Source organism: Alligator mississippiensis, chromosome 11, assembly GCF_030867095.1.
Source record: "Alligator mississippiensis isolate rAllMis1 chromosome 11, rAllMis1, whole genome shotgun sequence".
Lineage (NCBI taxonomy): Eukaryota > Metazoa > Chordata > Crocodylia > Alligatoridae > Alligator > Alligator mississippiensis.
The window spans coordinates 39,916,475-39,933,981 of NC_081834.1; the positions used below are offsets into that span (position 1 = coordinate 39,916,475).

The 17,507-nt window shown below is 47.3% G+C and overlaps 1 protein-coding gene across 2 annotated transcripts in view; it reads left to right on the forward strand.

Moving 5' to 3' along the window:
- Positions 1–14,694: 14,694 nt before the first annotated feature.
- ALPK3 (alpha kinase 3) overlaps positions 14,695–17,507 on the forward strand; it is a 55,548-nt gene continuing 52,735 nt past the window's right edge. The window contains exon 1 of one of the 2 annotated variants that reach the window (XM_019477726.2): positions 14,695–14,921. In XM_019477726.2, coding sequence (XP_019333271.2) covers positions 14,746–14,921 — 176 coding nt within the window. In that variant the 5' untranslated portion in view covers positions 14,695–14,745. The remainder of the gene's footprint in view (positions 14,922–17,507) is intronic. The other variant, XM_059714852.1, reaches the window with a different exon arrangement.

A 17,507-nucleotide genomic window follows, 5' to 3' on the forward strand; every position in this document is an offset into this window, starting at 1 on the left:
GTAGACAAGGCTGGGTCAATAGGTCAGGTCTCCACTTGGTTTATATATTGTAATTCTTTTGATGAGTCAGTGTGGTGGTGGCCTGCTAGTTCCAGCACTCCCATCTCTGAAGGGTTTTGTGGATGAATGCTGGCTCCTGCATTTCCTCAGACAAGAGAGATGACCAGAGGGGCTGGAGTGACACTCCTGCTGGGTAAACTGCCTCCCTCTCTAGGCCATGGGACACCAGTGGGAGGATAGGGGAACATGGCTGCACCACTTTCACATCCAGTAGTGGACCAGGAATGGGGCGAGGGGGCTGTGCCTCCCCCCCCATGCTTTGGCTGCATCATGGATGTGCAGTGAGCTCTGATGGCTCCTCACCAAAGCTCTCCACAGTACTGTTGGCTGGGGTGGGGACATTGAGGGGTAGTGAACAGAACTGTGGGAGAAATAATAGCACGTGGGAGGGCAGGGGATGGTATAGAAGGCAGGGAAAGGGGCTTTGCCAGGGAGACAGGCACTGTGTGAATGAGGGTGCCTATGGCCAGCCTCCCAGTGTCTCACCACTGTACTGGCTTCCCTGTGCCTCTGCTGCAGCAGTAAAGCTTCAGTACCTAGTGCAGTAGATGCAGCAGCACAGGAGGCTTCTAAACACCATTGCTTGGTGCAAAGGGTCGGAGCCGCCCACCCCAGACCCCTGCCTGGGAACATTTTTTGCTGTCTCTGCACATTTTGTCTTACACTTCAGGTCCCATTTGTATCTCAGGCCTACTCATTGCTCACTAAGACCCCTGACCCTGCACCTCAACAGAGCCAGTGTTACTTCCTCACGGTATCCACCTTGCCCCATAATCACCTTTCATGCTTTCCACTGAATCATGCTCATCTCCCCTCATCCCCTTCCTACAAACCTCCACTCTCACCTATTTCAGAACCTCCTTCATCCCAGCCCACCTCTGCCATTTCATTGTTGGGATTTCCTGAACTTATGGAATAACCTCCCTCTCTTCACAGCAAGGACAGTCACATATCCTGGTAAATTTACTTGGTAAACTTGCCTACGTGTTTCACATCAAAAATTAAAATGATCCTGCGCTTCAGGTAATTAAACTTGTGAGCCAACTGCAAATTAAAGCTCTGATCCAACAGTATGCTCCTGATGCTTTGTGCTGCTCTGGTGAGGCAAAGTTCTCATAAAGCTGGTTTAGCTGGCCAATACACTCTGAAGCCTGTTAACTTGACCACAAAATTTATAAACAAGAAGATCTAAGGTTGATACATCACGTCTTCAGCTGGGTGGAGGCCATGCCTGGTCGCATTCTATTTGGATTCTTTTACAAGGGTTCATGTAAGACAGTCATGTCAAACGTGGCCCCCAGGCTGGGTCCAGCCCATAGACCTGTGTCATCTGGCCCACAGCCTTGATGGTAGGGACCTTCCCGTGGCTGTAGCTAAGTGCCCAGGTGAGAGCCAGGGCTCTGGAGCTCCAGCAGCATCAAAGGAAAGAGCCTGGCACTGCAGCTTTTTCCCATGGCAGCAGCCAAGAGCCCAGGTGAGAGCTGCAGTGTTTGAGCCCCAGCAGCTCTGTGGGAAGAAAAGCGGTGCTGCAGTTTGTTTCCACACTGGTAGGCAAGTGCACCCAGGACGCTGGGCATCTTCCCACTGGACCACAGACTGGAAGGAGTGGGGCGGACATGCACCATTCATCCGGCCTATGACCAAGCCCACACCACTCAGCTGGCCCAGGGGCCACACATTTGATACACCTGATATAAGACATTTGAAATAATGGTAAAAAATCCAGACAAACCATTGTATTTGCTTGTTGTCTGACTTAGCTGAATGTCATCTACACTGCAACACAGGGGTCTCAGCTTAGCAAGAGACTGAAAGCAGTAGGGCTGTGCACGGCTTCCGACAGAGCTCTGGATCCGGAGAAGCTTTGGACGCTTTGGGGTCAGAAGCAGCACGTCTTGGTTGGAGCGCTGCCTCGTTCGGCTTCCTGAAGCGCTTCAGAACCGCCTTGGAAATCCGGCCATAGGGCATAATGGGGATTCAATAACATATCTATAACTTTGTTTTTTGTCTGATTTGGATAAATTTTCAGTGATGGTAGACTCTGCAGAGAGAATGAAGACCGCCAAGTTTCAAGAAGATTGGTAAGGAGTTTGGGGAAAACAGCACCCCAAATTCTTGAAAGTAAAAATCCTGGCATATCTATGTGTTACAACACAGGACGGGTGAAAACTGCAGACGTGGTAGCTCTTGCTGAGGCCACAAAGCCTGCCAAGTTTCAAGAAGATCGGGGCAGGGGCTTGGGGGGAACTGCCCCACAAGCTGCTGACAGACAAAACTGGTGCCCTGGGTGCTGTGGGACTGACTGTGTCTGCCTTGGGGCGGGAGGACAGACACTGCTGCAGGCCTGGCTGCTGAGCTGCTGTGTTACCAGTTACCAATCACTCAGTCACGATTCACTCAGGGACCAGGGACTCGGGGACCAGCTCAATACACAGGACCTAGCTACTATGTAACGACTTAACGAGCAGCAATTAGCACCTACAAAACCAGGCTAAGGAGAGGAAAGATTCAGTACAGACAATCCAGTGCCCCGAGACAGACACAGTCTTGGCACGAGTTTTGCCTGCCAGGGCTCAGGGTGCAGGACCCCAAAACCCCCCTGCACCGATCTCCTCCACAGCTGACAGGTGTCACAGCCAGGGTCACCATCCCTGCAGCTGTCACCCCGCTGTGCCTTAGCACACGCAGTGTCACCCATGGCACAAGTTTTGCTTGTCCGCAGCTTGAGGTGTGGTCCCCTCAAACCCCTGCACCGATCTTTTTGAAACTTGATAGGTTTCATGCACTTAGCAGAGGCTACCATTCTGCAAGTTTAATCCAAATTGGACAAAAAAACCCCGAAGTTATAGATATTTCATTGATTCCCCATTATATCCTATGGCCGGATCTCCAAGGCGACTCCAAAGCAGTGTACATGTGTCTGTGTGCGTGCATGCGTGTGTACGAGCAAATTTAAGTTCTGAACATACAGCTGTAGCAAAAAAATTCTTAGGATAATACCGATGAGACAGAAGCAGAGTTCTGGGTTGAGGTTCTTAGTAAATTTACAAAGCAAAGGGCTAAGCGAGCTGGAGCAAAGCACAACAAAAGCACAGTAGGTGCGACAAAATGATTTGAGACCACCTGACATTAACATAGCAAACTCTGCCTTTGCAACATAATAGGCACAAATAGCACTAAGTAGAGCAGTTTCCCAAAATGTTGATACCTTGGGCACACATTTTTTTCTGGATTAAAATTGGCAGCACACTTCACTCTTATACCCTATATATGTAAAACTTAAGTAGTAGTACCTAACCTTTTGGATCCACAGGCCAGATGAGCAATGCTGGGTTGGTCCACAAGCCAGATCTGATCCATTGCTTTGATCCTGCCACATGGGTTCAGCCCAGCCAGGGTCTAATCCTTGTGCATGGGGCTGGGAAATTTGGCAGTGGGGGAACCGTGGCAATGTCAAATACTACCACTTCTCCACTACCACATTTCCAGACCCATGAGGAGGCCCTGCAAGCCAGATGACACGTCTCCTGGGCCAGCTCTGATACTGATAACATATAATTTTTTGTGGCACACTAGTGTGTTGCACAGGTGTGGACAAAATGCAGCCTGGGGGCCAGATGCGGCCCACCAGGCCATTCTATCCGGCCCGCGGGGCCCCTAAAAAATTTAGAAAATTAATATTAATTTGCCCTGGGCTGCCTATTATGTGGCCCTCGATGCCTTGCCAAAACTCAGTAAGTGGCCCTCTGCTCAAAATAATTGCCCGCCCCTGGTGTTGCAGCACATCCTTGGGAATCACTGAAGAAGAGTTTGAAACAGCAGAACATCAAAATGCCACATGTGTTTGGATAGAAGAAATCATTTACACAGACAATCAAATGTGTGTGCAGCATGTTTATAGAATGGATACAAAAAGATTCTGAAAGGTTTAAGGCAGGTGTCTTAAAGGATTAAGACAAATATTATACAGTACATTGATGTTGCTTTGAGTGTGCCCTTAAGAACACATGCATCAAGGAAAGCATTAAGATACAAGGTAAATAATTAACTTGGTAGGGTAGTGAAATAACATGTTATTGTCAGCTCCTGAGATTTGTTAACGTTTGTGGGCATAACTGCCGCACTCCATTCAGGATAAACATAAAAAGAAATTAAGCTCCGATAAGGAATAAATACGTGAAACAAAATGAGCCACTGCCCCAAGCCCAGCCACACGAAAGTTCAGTCAGGGAATGGGAGCAAGGTGGATAGAGGGATTTCACTGAACACCTGAATGCAAACAAAGAAAGGCTATGTACTTTTTGATGGAGCTGCAATAATAGAGAAACAGTGGAAGCAGCAAAGGTAAATGCAGGGAAGGAAGCAACATGGTCACACTGACAGACAGAGAAGAATTTGTAATGTGAACCAGAGAAAAAGCAGAGAGGGAGAGGGAGAGAGAGAGATTTTGGGTACAGTGCTGTCTGGAAAGAAGTTTGGAATCACACCCAAAAAAACCAAAACCTACCTCCTGTCTTTTGTTCTCTTACAGAACTAGGTCAAAAAACTCACTGACTTCACCACGAATTTCTCCTCCTTAGAGAAACAACCCGCAAGAACTCAAACATTGGCTAACTGGTCTGGTCAAAGTAACATTATTCAACCCACGCAACCGATTGTAACTGCCATACTACAGGATTATTGTCCCATGGCATGTGTTTCTAAGGCCCTGAGTAAAACCAAAGAGAACCACACTCAAATTGAAAAACAAATTCTGGCAATTGCTATAGCTTGTGAGTGACTTCATCAATATATGAGTAAAAATGGACTGTAACAGAAACAGACCATAAACCACTGGGAATTCTATGACAAAAACTGCTGTGCAATGCACTGCCTAGACTTATAAAATGACAACAACATTGCAGAACTACTTGTTAAAAGTGAAAAGCAGACCTGATAAGGTGTTTCTCTTAGTGAACATGCTTCCAAGCTTTCCTCTGACAGTGAAAAAGGATCTGACAAGTGTGAACAAAGAACATAAAACGATGCAGCTTTTCAAGAGCTTGAGAGCATGGACTGCATTTTGGCCACCTACAACTCTTTATGTCACCCCAGCAGCATAGAGGGGCTGTAGCAGCTCCATGAGAAATCTCCCTGTCACAGGAACAACATTAGGCTGGCAGAGACAGAAGTGTCTATGCTGCTGGTGGTGGACAGACTGACTGGAGCATTAGGTGCTACAAGCTGGACCTGGGTTCTTCTTTGGCATATAGCTGCTTCCAGGGGTGGATCCAGGGGGATGCACTGGTGCACTTGCACCCCACTTTTGATTCCTGCTTCACCCAAAGTTTAAAAGCAACTGCCTGGCAGTGGCAGCATTATTTATAGTGCTGAGGGAGTTAATTGACTTCATGGCTCATTGTAATCTGCTTGATCCCTTCTAAACTCTTCTTTCCATGGGTGTTAATGTGTTAATGACCCTCTCTTCTTTTTAATGAACTTGATGTTTCACATCAGTCAAGCTATCCAATTCTGCTGTCTGTTCTCTGCTCCTAGTAACGAAGCTCCTATTTCACAGCCTTTCAGATTGTTTTTAACTCATTCCAATTAAGTTATATTTGTTCTTGCCTCAATCTTAAACTGAATAATACAGCCCTAGGCCCCTAATATAGTAGTAAAGTTTCTAGTTAATTTTTAACTGAAGACAATGATGTGTTGTTTTGTATGGGATGATGCACCTCACCATCTGCACCCCCATTTTTTAAATTCTACATCTGTCCATGGCTACCTCTATCCCACCCCTCCCTTGTACTAGGCTTCCAAAAAGAGATGCAGAACAGGATCTGGAATAGAAATTCTAGATGGATGCTCAAAAGAAAAAACTCAGGCACCACCAAGCCTGAGTGTCACCAGGACCAAGAAGATGAAATTGCTGAAGTGATAGTATTTCATTAAGGATGATGTTAATCAGTACCATAGCCCATGGGGACAGGAATGCTAAACAGAAGGCATACTGCCATTGAGGTATTGTGAAGCATAAGAATAGAACCTAAAATGACCTCCTCTGACCAGTAACACAGGCAGCCATCAAAGGCAAGATGTCAGATATTCAGCTGGTGCCAAGTATGGCTCCAGTGCAACCAATCTGAGGACATGATCTATCCAAGTGAGATGTTAAGAATGCAGAGGAAGCAGAATGGAGAAGAATCAGTCAAAGTGCATGATAATCCAGATTGCATTTGGGCCAAAGATGGTACAAATCCATCTGGATTAAATGGGAAAACCCACCTCTTATTTGTGGATTAGTACTCACATGTTTTTAAACTGTTCTGTTAAATAACATACTGCATAGCAATTTAATAACTCAATGCTAATAGAAGTTTGCACACTGAAATTTTAGCTGCTTTAATAACAGATGGTGGTGCACTATTCATTAGTAGCTGAATTAAGTAAGTCTCTTCAGTATAGCAGTTCAAGCACTCTGTGTCAAACTGTTATTATTATATAATAAAATGGCTAAGGAGAAAAATCAGGACCCATTGTAACAGCTGACCATCTTTGTGGATTTGAAAGAATATTGAAACCCATGCCAGTGTTCTGTAGGACCATGGATTCAGAGGGTTCTGCATACAAGGACAAAACTTGGGGGCAACATTTAATAAGCTGCTTGAACCAAAGATGATTAACCCTAAAGTTATTGCAAGAGAGCTATTCACCAGGAAATGGAAAAAAATGCTGCAACAGGAATGCTAAACAGTTAGCTTTGTTGCAAGCAGGCAGAATTTTAGATTACAAACAGGAAGTGGGTGTATCATTCATGTCATGGTCATAGATCATAATTATCCCTGAAGGTCAGTCCTAAAAGGGGAATTACTAGAGCAGATTATAAAACACTGAGTTTTGAAACATCCGGATGAAGAAAGCATCAATGGCTAGCAGCTAACATGGATTTAAGAATGAATCACATCAAACCAACTTGATTTCCCTCTTTGACAGGGTAACTAGTTGGGCGGTTGAGGGGAATGCATTGGACACGATATATTTGTATTTTCTAACATCCCACCCCCCTGCAAATATGACATGCACCTTCTGTGTGGAAGGCAGACTATAGAAAAATGATTTTTCCAGAGTCATGGTCTAGGGCCGGCTTTTTCTTGGAGATATTGTTCTGCAAAATGGCTAATGCTTCTCTCAGCCAAAAAGCAGTACGGGTGGATTCCAGTGTTTCATAGCTGATGCTAAATTGGCAGCAGATTTTTGCTGCTCAGCCAAAAACTATTGCCAAGTCACTACTAGAAAAGAAAGGGTTAGCATGGCTGAAAGAGAAGAAGCAGACATTTTGCAGCACAGCCTCCCCATACATCTGCTCCTCCATGCTTCTATTCCAGCAAAGAAAGTCAACTTCCCAGCTTAAGACATGTACCCCAATTTTGGAGGGCTGTTTTTTGGTGGAAAGGTACATGTGGTATGCGAGTAAAGGTGGTATTTAGGATTTAGTCCGACTTTTAACACAGTCCTTAGTGACTGGGGGAAATGCAGACTGGGTAAAAATACCACTAGAGCAGGGGTCAGCAGTGGGCAAAGTGCCAAAAACACCCATAAGCTCTATCTGTAAGATGTTGGCGTGCCAGGGATGGATGGTGAGGGAGCTGTGAGGGGCCTGATCCTTGTTGTGGGAGCACAGCCTCGGCCCCTTCCCTACCATCTGCCCCGAGGTGTGTGCGCCAAGCAAAATGCCTTCACATGCCACACTGGCATGCATGCCCGGGGTTTGCCTTCCCCTGCACTAGATCAATACATAATTGATTTAATATCTGCATGCAAAGACTAGCTATAAATTGAGCAATGTCAGAATGGCAGGAGGTCTCAAGTGGGTTTCCACCAGGGTCTCTTCTGGGTTCAATTTTGTTTAATATTTTTATTAAAGACTTGGATGGAGGAATAGAGAACTTACCAAACAGATTTGCAGATAACACAAAATTGGGAGGGACCACAAATGCTTTGAAGGAGAGGATTAGAATTATAGAGGAGCTTGATGAATTAGAGAGCTGGGCTACAGACCATAAAGTGAACTAAAGCACAAATAAATAATGGGGGGAACTGTCTCGAGCAAGGGCAGGCAATTATTTTGGGTGGAGGATCGCTTACTGAGTTTTGGCAAGCCATCGAGGCTGCATGACAGGCAGCCTGGGGCAGATAAATATTAATTTTCTAAAATTATTAGGGGCCCCGCAGGCTGGATAGAATGGCCTGGCAGGCTGCATCTGGCCCCTGGGCTGCATTTTGCCCACCCCTGGTCTAGAGAGTAGTACTGGAAAAATATCATGGGGTTATAGCAGATGATAAAGTAAACATGAGTAATCAGTGTGATCCTATTCCAAGAAAAAGCAAATTTGGGGCTGCATTAACAGAAGAACTGTACACAAGAGAAATGAGTCAATAGTACCAGTATAGTCACTAATGAGGCCTGTGCTGGAATATTGTTTCTGGTTCTGGATACCACGTACAATAATGTTTATAAAAGGATTCGAATGCAAGCCATGTAAGGAAAGGCTGAGAGAAGCAGGTATGTTTAGTCTGGAGAAAAGCAGATGGTGGGTGCTGAGATCTTTGTGCCAGTAACCTGGGTTAACTATATTTAAGACATATCCTGTGACAGCAATTAAGGGTGTGACAACAATCATCAATCCTTCTGTGTCCTGCTCCAAACCCCCAGGACTCCCTGTATACCATTCCCTGATACCTATCTGGAAGTTGTCTGTCAATGCACACAGGCCTGCTCAATGTCTTACCTGACATTCACATGTGGCTTTCAGGATCATCAATTGTACTCAGATACAGAATTCTGTTTTTCAGAGTGGACCATGAAAATACAGAAGCTGGCATTTGATGCTTCTGCTTTTGGCCAATAAGCCCTGAAATCCCAGATCTGTTTTGAGAGATGAGACTAGTGATACAATGTCCTGAAATGGACACAGTGGAGTAACATAACCAGTATCGTAGTCTAGTAAGCTGATATTGCTATTCTCTGTAGGCAAGACAGTGCAGCATGAAGTCAGAGAGTGCCTATTGATGGCCAATCTCTATTAATACTATGGGGGGACTACTACAAAATAAACAGGATTTTGCTGTAAAGACAATTTCAATGTGAACATCATCCACTTAACTCCAATCACTTCCTGGACATAAACTCCAAAGATGGATTGCACTTAGGTAAGAAGAAACCTTTTCAAACAGCCAAGCAGTGATTAGTCATGAAAACAGCCATATGTGAGTGAAAAGAAAGAATTATCACATGATAGCAAATGCAGGAATCAACCACAAGCATAGTTACAAGGTGCATATATATATATATATATATATATATATATATATATGTGTGTGTGTGTGTGTGTGTGTGTGTGTGTGTGTGTGTAATGCAGATCTTATTGGCAATAGCAACAGCACATACTCCAAAGTGAGCAAGATTTGACATTCTGCTGACATAAGCATAATGCAGAAGACATTACCCAAGTCTCACGGTGCTAATGAGTTGACTATGGTTGCAGTAAAGTTAAATCCATGGTGGTTCTATGCTATTGCATTAAAACATTATTAGGTTAATAAAGGCTCAACATTTGGTTTATTCCTGTGGAAACATGCAGGAGGATTTCTGATTTGAAAAAAAAATCCAAATAGGTTCCTGGGCAAGGTGTATTTTCCATGCCAATTCCATGCCTCCTCCAGTCATGAATATCAGTCATTAGAATACCTCTTCTGATGAACAAAGATTGCCTAAGTGGACAGTTTTCTATCAGCAGTCTGGAACAACCATTCCCTTTTCCCACCTGGGAATCTTCAGTGAGTTCACAGCAGCAATACCACCACAGAGCCTAATAACCATCACTATTAATCATAGAATCATAGAAAATTAGAGTTGGAAGGGACCTCAGGAGGTCATCTAGTCCAACCCCCTGCTCAAAGCAGGACCACCCCCAACTAGGTCATCTTAGCCAAGGATTTGTCTACTCAGGTCTTAAAAACCTCTAAGGATGGAGATTCCATAACCTCTCTGGGTAGTCCATTCAGTGCTTTACTACCCTCCTTGTGAGAAAGTTTTCCTAATATCTAACCTAAACTTTCCCTGCTGCAACTTGAGACCATTGCTTCTTGTTCTGTCATTTGTCACCACTGAGAACAGTCTGACTTCATGCTCTTTATAAAAGAGGATGCTTATAGAATCATAGAATCATAGGGCTGGAAGGGACCCCGAAGGATCATCAAGTCCAGCCCCCTGCATGAGCAGGAAAGACATCCAGACCTTTTGCTTCCAGACCTTTTGCCTGAATGTGAACCTCCCCGCCACTAAAAATGGGAAATGTTCCAAATATGTCACATTAAGGTAGTAAAGTCACTTTCCATTGTGGAACACAGCAGGTAATGCCTCATTGTTCTCCAGGGCCTTTAAACCCAGTAGAGAACAGACAGTCTTTGAGGTGGACATTTATGGTGAGCCAAAGGCTACTGTATCTTTGCACCAAATGGAAAGGGCATTGAGAGAACCTGGCACAAGACTTGCAAAGGGACTTTGACAGAAGTTAAGACAGGCTTTATAAACTGTAGCTTAAAAAACAGGTCACAGAAGAGAAGATGCTGAAAGAGAAGATAGTGGTATCTAGCATGATCAAGAGAAGAAGGAGAAAGAGCAGAAAATGAGAGGAGACAAGGAGCAACAAAGTAACACTTGTGGAAAACTCATAAGGATGTATGCCCCCACATCCAAGGATGCACATGCTACAAACCTGAACCTGGTCATGTCTCTACCATGCTACCACATGATGAAGACCAGGGCTACTCAACCCACAAACTGCAGATGAGATCTAGCCTGTGAAACCATGTAATCCAGCCCACAGAGCTCCCCAAGTGAAGTGTCTGGAAATTTGGTGGGAGTGGGGGGAGCAGTGGCAAATAAAGGTGCCACTGCTCCCTCGCTGCCAAATGTCCAAGCCCTGCAGGACAGATGACATGACCCCCTGCACAGGATCCTACTAGCGCACAGGGAGCTGGGCTGAAGCTGGGGCTGGGGCAGCAGGCCCTATCCAGTGTGCATGCAGCCAGGGTTGGGGCCTGATCCAGTGTGCATACAGCCAGGGTTGAGGCCCAATCCAGTGTGTGTAGGGCTGGGGTAGAGGGGCCCAATCCACTGCATGCAGCACTGGGACAGTAGGCTCAATCCAGGAAAACAGTGCTGAGTCTAGGACTAGAGCAGAAGACTTGATCTAGTGTGGGGCCAGGGCCATGGCCACAATATGGTAACCTAGATCCAGGCCCAATCTGATGCACACCAGATCAGGCCCCAATCTTTGTGTGCTGGATTGGCCCACAGAATGGATCCAGCTTGCAGATCTACCCCACACCATTCCTCCAGCTCACAGAGACAAAAGATTGAGCATCACTGATGTAGACAATGGAGAACCCAGAGCTGGGGTGGAGCCAATGCATGCCTAACCACTAATGGAAGGGTATACAGGGAACTACGATTAGTACTGACCTACCAGTATCGCAACACAGGGCAGAGAAAACATAGGCAGTGATAATGCACAGTTCCATGCCATGTGACACTGCACATTTATTTCTTCTCCCTTTTGCACTTTTAATTTTCCCTTTTGAGCTGGAGTTCAAGCAGGTTTCAGCTGCTTTGCTTTCAGATAGCACTGTTTTTGATTTACACCTCTTATGCCTTTTAGCATTTCCACTTTGGAGTTTTTTTGGCAGCTGGGCCGCCTGTGTTGAAAATGTTTAATAAATTAATGTAGACAACATTCCATGTGTTTTCCAAAGAATAACATATGGAATATTCATGCAGAATGCAAAGAATTACTTACATCTCTGATTTAAAATTCATACAAATGGCACACAGGCAAACAAATACAGGAATCATAAGCTGCCTCCCTCACCCATGTGTTACATTAGCATTATATATATGTAGAAACAATAATTACAGGATGAATGTATTGCATCATCTCCACCTCCAAAACAAGGCTTTGAGAACACAGTTTCCTTTATTTTCTGTGTTTTCTTGGATCTAGCCCCAGTTTCCAGAAGCACATGTCCATATTCTTGTTAGTTCACCAAAACCACATTCCACCACCATTGTGCACCTGCTTAATATACAGTCTTCTGCCAGATGCTAGCAAGTCAGGGTAGGCCTCTCTGAGCCAGGGAACAGGAGGGTAAGTTGAGCCTGCCAAAATTACCTTAGGAACAGAGATCTCATTGATAGCCAAGTTATTTGCTTGGAACTATGTACCTGCTCAGTCCTATTCCAAGAGCTGCCTCTCCAGATTCTTGCGTTATGTACTTTGGCAAAGCATTCAGTGCAGGTTTCCATGAACCAGCTTCTGTAGCTTATCAAGGCCTGTATAGCAAGAGAGCAATGTCATTCTTTGGTCATGTGCAGCTAAGGGGAACGGGTGCACAAAATATGTGTGCAAGCTGCAAGTACAAAATGTGTGTGCTACCAGTGGCTCCACCACAATTCAGGGAACCATCTGCTGAAACTTGGCAGCTATTTGGGGGACACTGCCCACATGCACGATAACAACAAATGGTGGGCAACAGCCCCCACGAAGGAACTGATAATTGACCTGCTAACTTCAACCAATTAGCCAAAAATCTATAACCAGTCAGGGTAGTCAGCTTTCAGAGGGCTACTGATGCTTCGGATGCTTAAGCACTTGTGGGTCCTCACACAGCACTGGCTGTCCTCATATGGAAAACCTGGTTCAATTGCTGGTTGTCCCACATTGGCATGAAGATATATCACCTCCCATTGCCTGTGGCCCTACTCCAGAATTACTCTTCAGCCTGGATGGGTTTCTTCTGCCATTAGAAATGGCATTAGCTATCTATATTTCTCCACCTGTACTTGCAGCTTGCTTACTGTCTTTAAAAAAGCATGGCATATCTCATGAAGTGGTTCTTCCTCATCTTGCTGATGGAGAGAATTGCACCACTGCCAATATTTGATACAGATCATTCTCTAAACTGGATCCATGCTTTGACACCAGGTGGAGCAGACAGAAATCTGAACAGAAACCTGGAACACACCAACTTGGAATTTGTTTACTTAAATGAGTTGCTGGATTCATTGCCCTTTCTACCAAGGATTCTCAGAAGGGACAGACAAATTCTCTCACAATATACTGTGAAAATCTTTATTGGGTGGCACAGCTTAGCATTGTGAAGCCTGAGTGTGCCCTCAAATGTCTGAGTGCCACATGCGTCCAGTACCTGCGTGTATAAAAGACACTTCAATACCTCCCACAGCACCCAACAGCTAGCCTGGTGTGGCTGCTCTCCCTTGTGACAGGCTGACATAAGGAAAGGGAAGTGGGACTCAGTAATTCTATAATGTGGACATACCCTCAGATGGCTACAGTCTGTTCTCGTGGGCTGACACACACCAGACAACATCTATCCCTTCACCAACAAAGAAAATGAGCTTTTTAATTGGTGCAGTAAACACAGGCTTGAGGTGAGACATCCACCCCAGTAAATGGGGAGTGGGTTTCATATATAATGATCCATTTGATACTTTAAAAAAATGGGTGGAGAGATGCAAGAATGACTCCTGGAGGGAGATCCCAATTCCTGGTAAGGGAGTGTAAAGGATGATATATGTGCCCACATGGGAAGAGGAAAGAAGGGTGGATAGGAGTGCATGTGTAGGTGAGAACAGCGGGTGTGTAGCTATAGTGCTAAGTGTCAGGAAGGGAGGGAATGAAGTGGGGAGAGATGTCACAGGCTCCTGGGTGTGGAGTGGGATGTGAGGGGGTACAGTGCCCAGGCAGGAGTGGGCTGTGTCTATATAGGGAAATCCTGCAGCTCACCTGTGGCAGTAAGGGGACCTGCTGCCCAAGGGAAGGGGAAGGTTGTGGGGAAGGGGTCCAGTGCCTGATGGGTGAAGTGTGTGTGTGTGTGTGTGTCTGTGTCCCGCTGCCCAGGCAGGGGTGTGCATGGGGTGTCCAAAAGTGCGAGTCTCAGTCATTTGGGTGAAGTGTTAGTGGACAGATCACACTTCCCGGACAAGGTGCGCATGTGGATTTTGGTGGATGAAAAGGCAGGGTGCGAGTCCCAGGGCCTGTGCTGGGTGCGAGGGGGTTCCCAGGCTGGGGGCAGGCTCCTGGTGCCACAGCGATGATGGACGGTGCTTGTGTGTGCCGGGCAGAGGGAGAGGGTCTCAGCCACTGGTGCCCGCCCATGTGAGACGTGTCTCTGTGCCAGGGCCCAGGTGCCACCACTTTAGCTCAAGCCATTGCAGCTCCTGCTTTTTAGCTCCGGAGGGGCTGGTTTCTGCACCTGGTCTGGCAGGCAAAGGCAGGGCGGTGGGAAGGCAGCCCTGGCCTCTGGGTGCTGCTGTGCCCGTTCCCTCGGGGGTCTGCGGCGGGGCAGGGTCTGAAGGGCCGGGGGTCTGGCCCGTAGGGGCTGGGCCCGGGGCGGGGGCGGGAGGGGCCGCGGCTATTCCTGGCGGCGGGCGGCGCTGAGTGACAGCCCCATGTGCGGCGGGACGAGGCCGGGGCGGCCGCGACGCGCCTATATAGAGCGGGCGGGTGATTGACAGCGGCGGGGCCGCAGCGCGGGTCGGGGCCGGGGCCGGGGCCGGGGCCGGGGCCGGGGGCTGAGGGCTGGGTCGGGCCCCCCGAGCTGCCCGCGGCGGCGGCGGCGATGGGCTCGCAGCGGAGGCCGCTGGGCCGCTCCTACTCAGGCAATGGGCGCTACTCGCTGTGCAGCCCGCGCAGCGCCGACGGCCCCGACCCGCCCCACGACGAGGACGAGGGGCCCGCGTGGGTGCCGCGGCCCGACAGCCGCAGCTACCTGCTCAGCATCCGGCCCGAGAACAGGTCAGCCGGGGCCGGGGCCGGGGCCGGGGCCGGGGCCGGGGCCGGGGCCGGGCGGGGGCTCCGCGTGGGCAGCCCGGGCAGCGGTCGGCGGCCCCCAGGTCCGCGCGGGCTCCCCGCCAGGCTGCGCCCGGCCTTGCAGGCGCCCGCGGACGGGCCGGGCCGGGCCGGGCCGGGCGCGCGGGGTGGCCGAGACCGAGGCCGTGGGCGCCGACGCCCGCCCGCCCGCCACGGCCGGGGCGAAGCCGAGCCGCTCCGCGCTGCCGCCGGGGCGCTCGGGCGCACACGAGCGGCTCCTGCTTGTCCGCCCGAGTCGAAGCTCAGAGCCGGCGTTTCCCCCGGGGCGCCTCGAGTGCTGCCTCGGTGGGGCCCCTTGAGCCCATTCGCGGTAGCGACCCCGGCTGTCGGGACGGGGAGGATGGAGGACACCAGCTGGCGCGGCTCTCCCGAGGGGAAGGACGGGCCGGGCCGGCCTCAAGCGCAGCGCAGCGCAGCGGGAGAGGTTTCTAATTTCTAGTTCAGCCTCAGGCGTCCCGGGTGACCGGACAGGCCGTTTGGTTCAATCCCCTCCCCAGAAGCCCGCGGCCCCTTTTTATTCAAATAGGTCACCCCCCTCCCCCCCAGCTATGCTACCTGGGATCAAAATGAAGGTGTGGACAGATGTAGTAGTTAGAAGGACATTGAGTGATTCCAGCGCATGTGACTCTGATGACAGCCTTGCCCCTGCAGAGCTGTATACATTGGAACAAAAACCTTGTACATCAAACCCTGTTTCGTTCTGGGTGAAAATTCCTGCAATTTAGCTCACTTCTATTTCCGCAGGAGCATGGAGAGGTAATGGTTACAACCGAGCAAGCAGCTGATGTTTGCTCACTCCCTAGCATCTGCTCCCCACTCTCCTTTTAAAGCAGCTGAAAATTAAATCTGTCCACAGCCTACATCCTACATGATCTCACAGTATCCATGCTTTTCGTGAGAAGAGAAAAAGTGGCTGGAGGCTGCTCTCTTCCCCACATCTCAAAGTAGGGAGGGGCATAACTGGTGTATGGTGCTGAGAATTGATTGCCACAGGAGGCTGCCAAGGTGGAAGTCTTGCATTTGTATCTGGAACAAAACTGTCGCCAGCTCTCTGGAAGCTCTAGGAAGTGCAGGTTTCCTCCAAGGCTTTTGTGATGCAGCGGTGGTTTCTCATGCTGCCGAGGCCCAGCTTGTGGAGAGCTCCATGGTCCATATACCCTACAAAATCTTTAAGGCTACTTAGTAGTAATCTATGATCACCAGCAGCATCCAGTGCTGTGGATATGTTCAATCATGGTACGTAATGGAGGAGATCATCATTCAGTGTGACCAAAGTGCCTCTGTGCTGTATTTTCTTCAGCAGCCTGCATAAAACAGTTTTAGAATGTGAGCAGGCACGTCTACACATGCATTAATGCACCATAATTACGGCTCATTAAATTTACTACCTGTAATAATAGACATTAACTTAATGTGCTGTAATCGGCAGTAGTCGCCAGCAGGTTTTTTTTATGACGTTAATGCTCAGTAGACTAATTCTACTATGCATTAGTGCAGTTTTTACTTGCCATGCTAGTGCACAGTAAAAATACTCTACTGAGCTTCTAGCATCTCCTCTAGATGCGCCCAGCAGGAGTCGCATATAATGGGTTTGCACTAGCTTCTTGACTTGCCTAAAATGGGTGTTTTGATGCTCAGTGATAGATGGCAAATAGATGGTAAGAAATCATCACTTCTTAAAGTGTGGTTCTTGTCAGAAAAATCACTTCGATAAACATCATGAACTTCTGATCATTTCTCTCTCAATGACTCGGTGTTAAATTTGCCCTGCTTAAGGGTGAAAAAATATGATGGCCTTGAGGACTCAGCCTGGCCTCTGGGAATTGAACTGGGTTCTCTGTTTTTCTTGCATCAACACTGGTAATAAATATCTCACAGGACAAATTATGCATTCAGTGACATCGTAGCAAACTGAAGCCTTTGCAGTCCTCAGTAGAGTTAGCAAACATAGGAGAGAAAAGAATTGTTTACTTTGTCTCACAGGTGCAAACAAACAGTTTGAACTTTAAAAAGTGAAGCCAGTTTGAAGAGCAGTTGGTAAAATTTGGGTAATTCATCAATCCAGAAGGATTGGTAATGGTGATTAATAATCCATGAATGACTAATTTTCAGGAATTCTTCATGAGGTGTATTTTGCATGCATACAGAAGCAACATAAAGAGAGATATTTTACGTGTATAATGAAAAAACTACAGAAATGTCAAGGGCAGATTATATGCACTCTGGCTCATTTGAGAATTGCATGATGATTACATAGATAAATGCTTAATGTACACTTTCTTGCTACAGAAATTTGGAGCATTTGTTATGTAAAAATATGTAGTTATTGTAGTAAAGTAGATGGCTTAGGATTTTTGTGTTGCACCCTTATGTGCTTTTGTCACCAAAGAAGAAGATAATTTCTCATTATGGAATGGTTGATTGTCTGTGTCTTGTTGAGCTAGTAAAAGCTGAAGAGTATCCAATGTTTTGTAAGCATCAGGTGGCTTAAGAGGTGCTGTGGAGGACAAG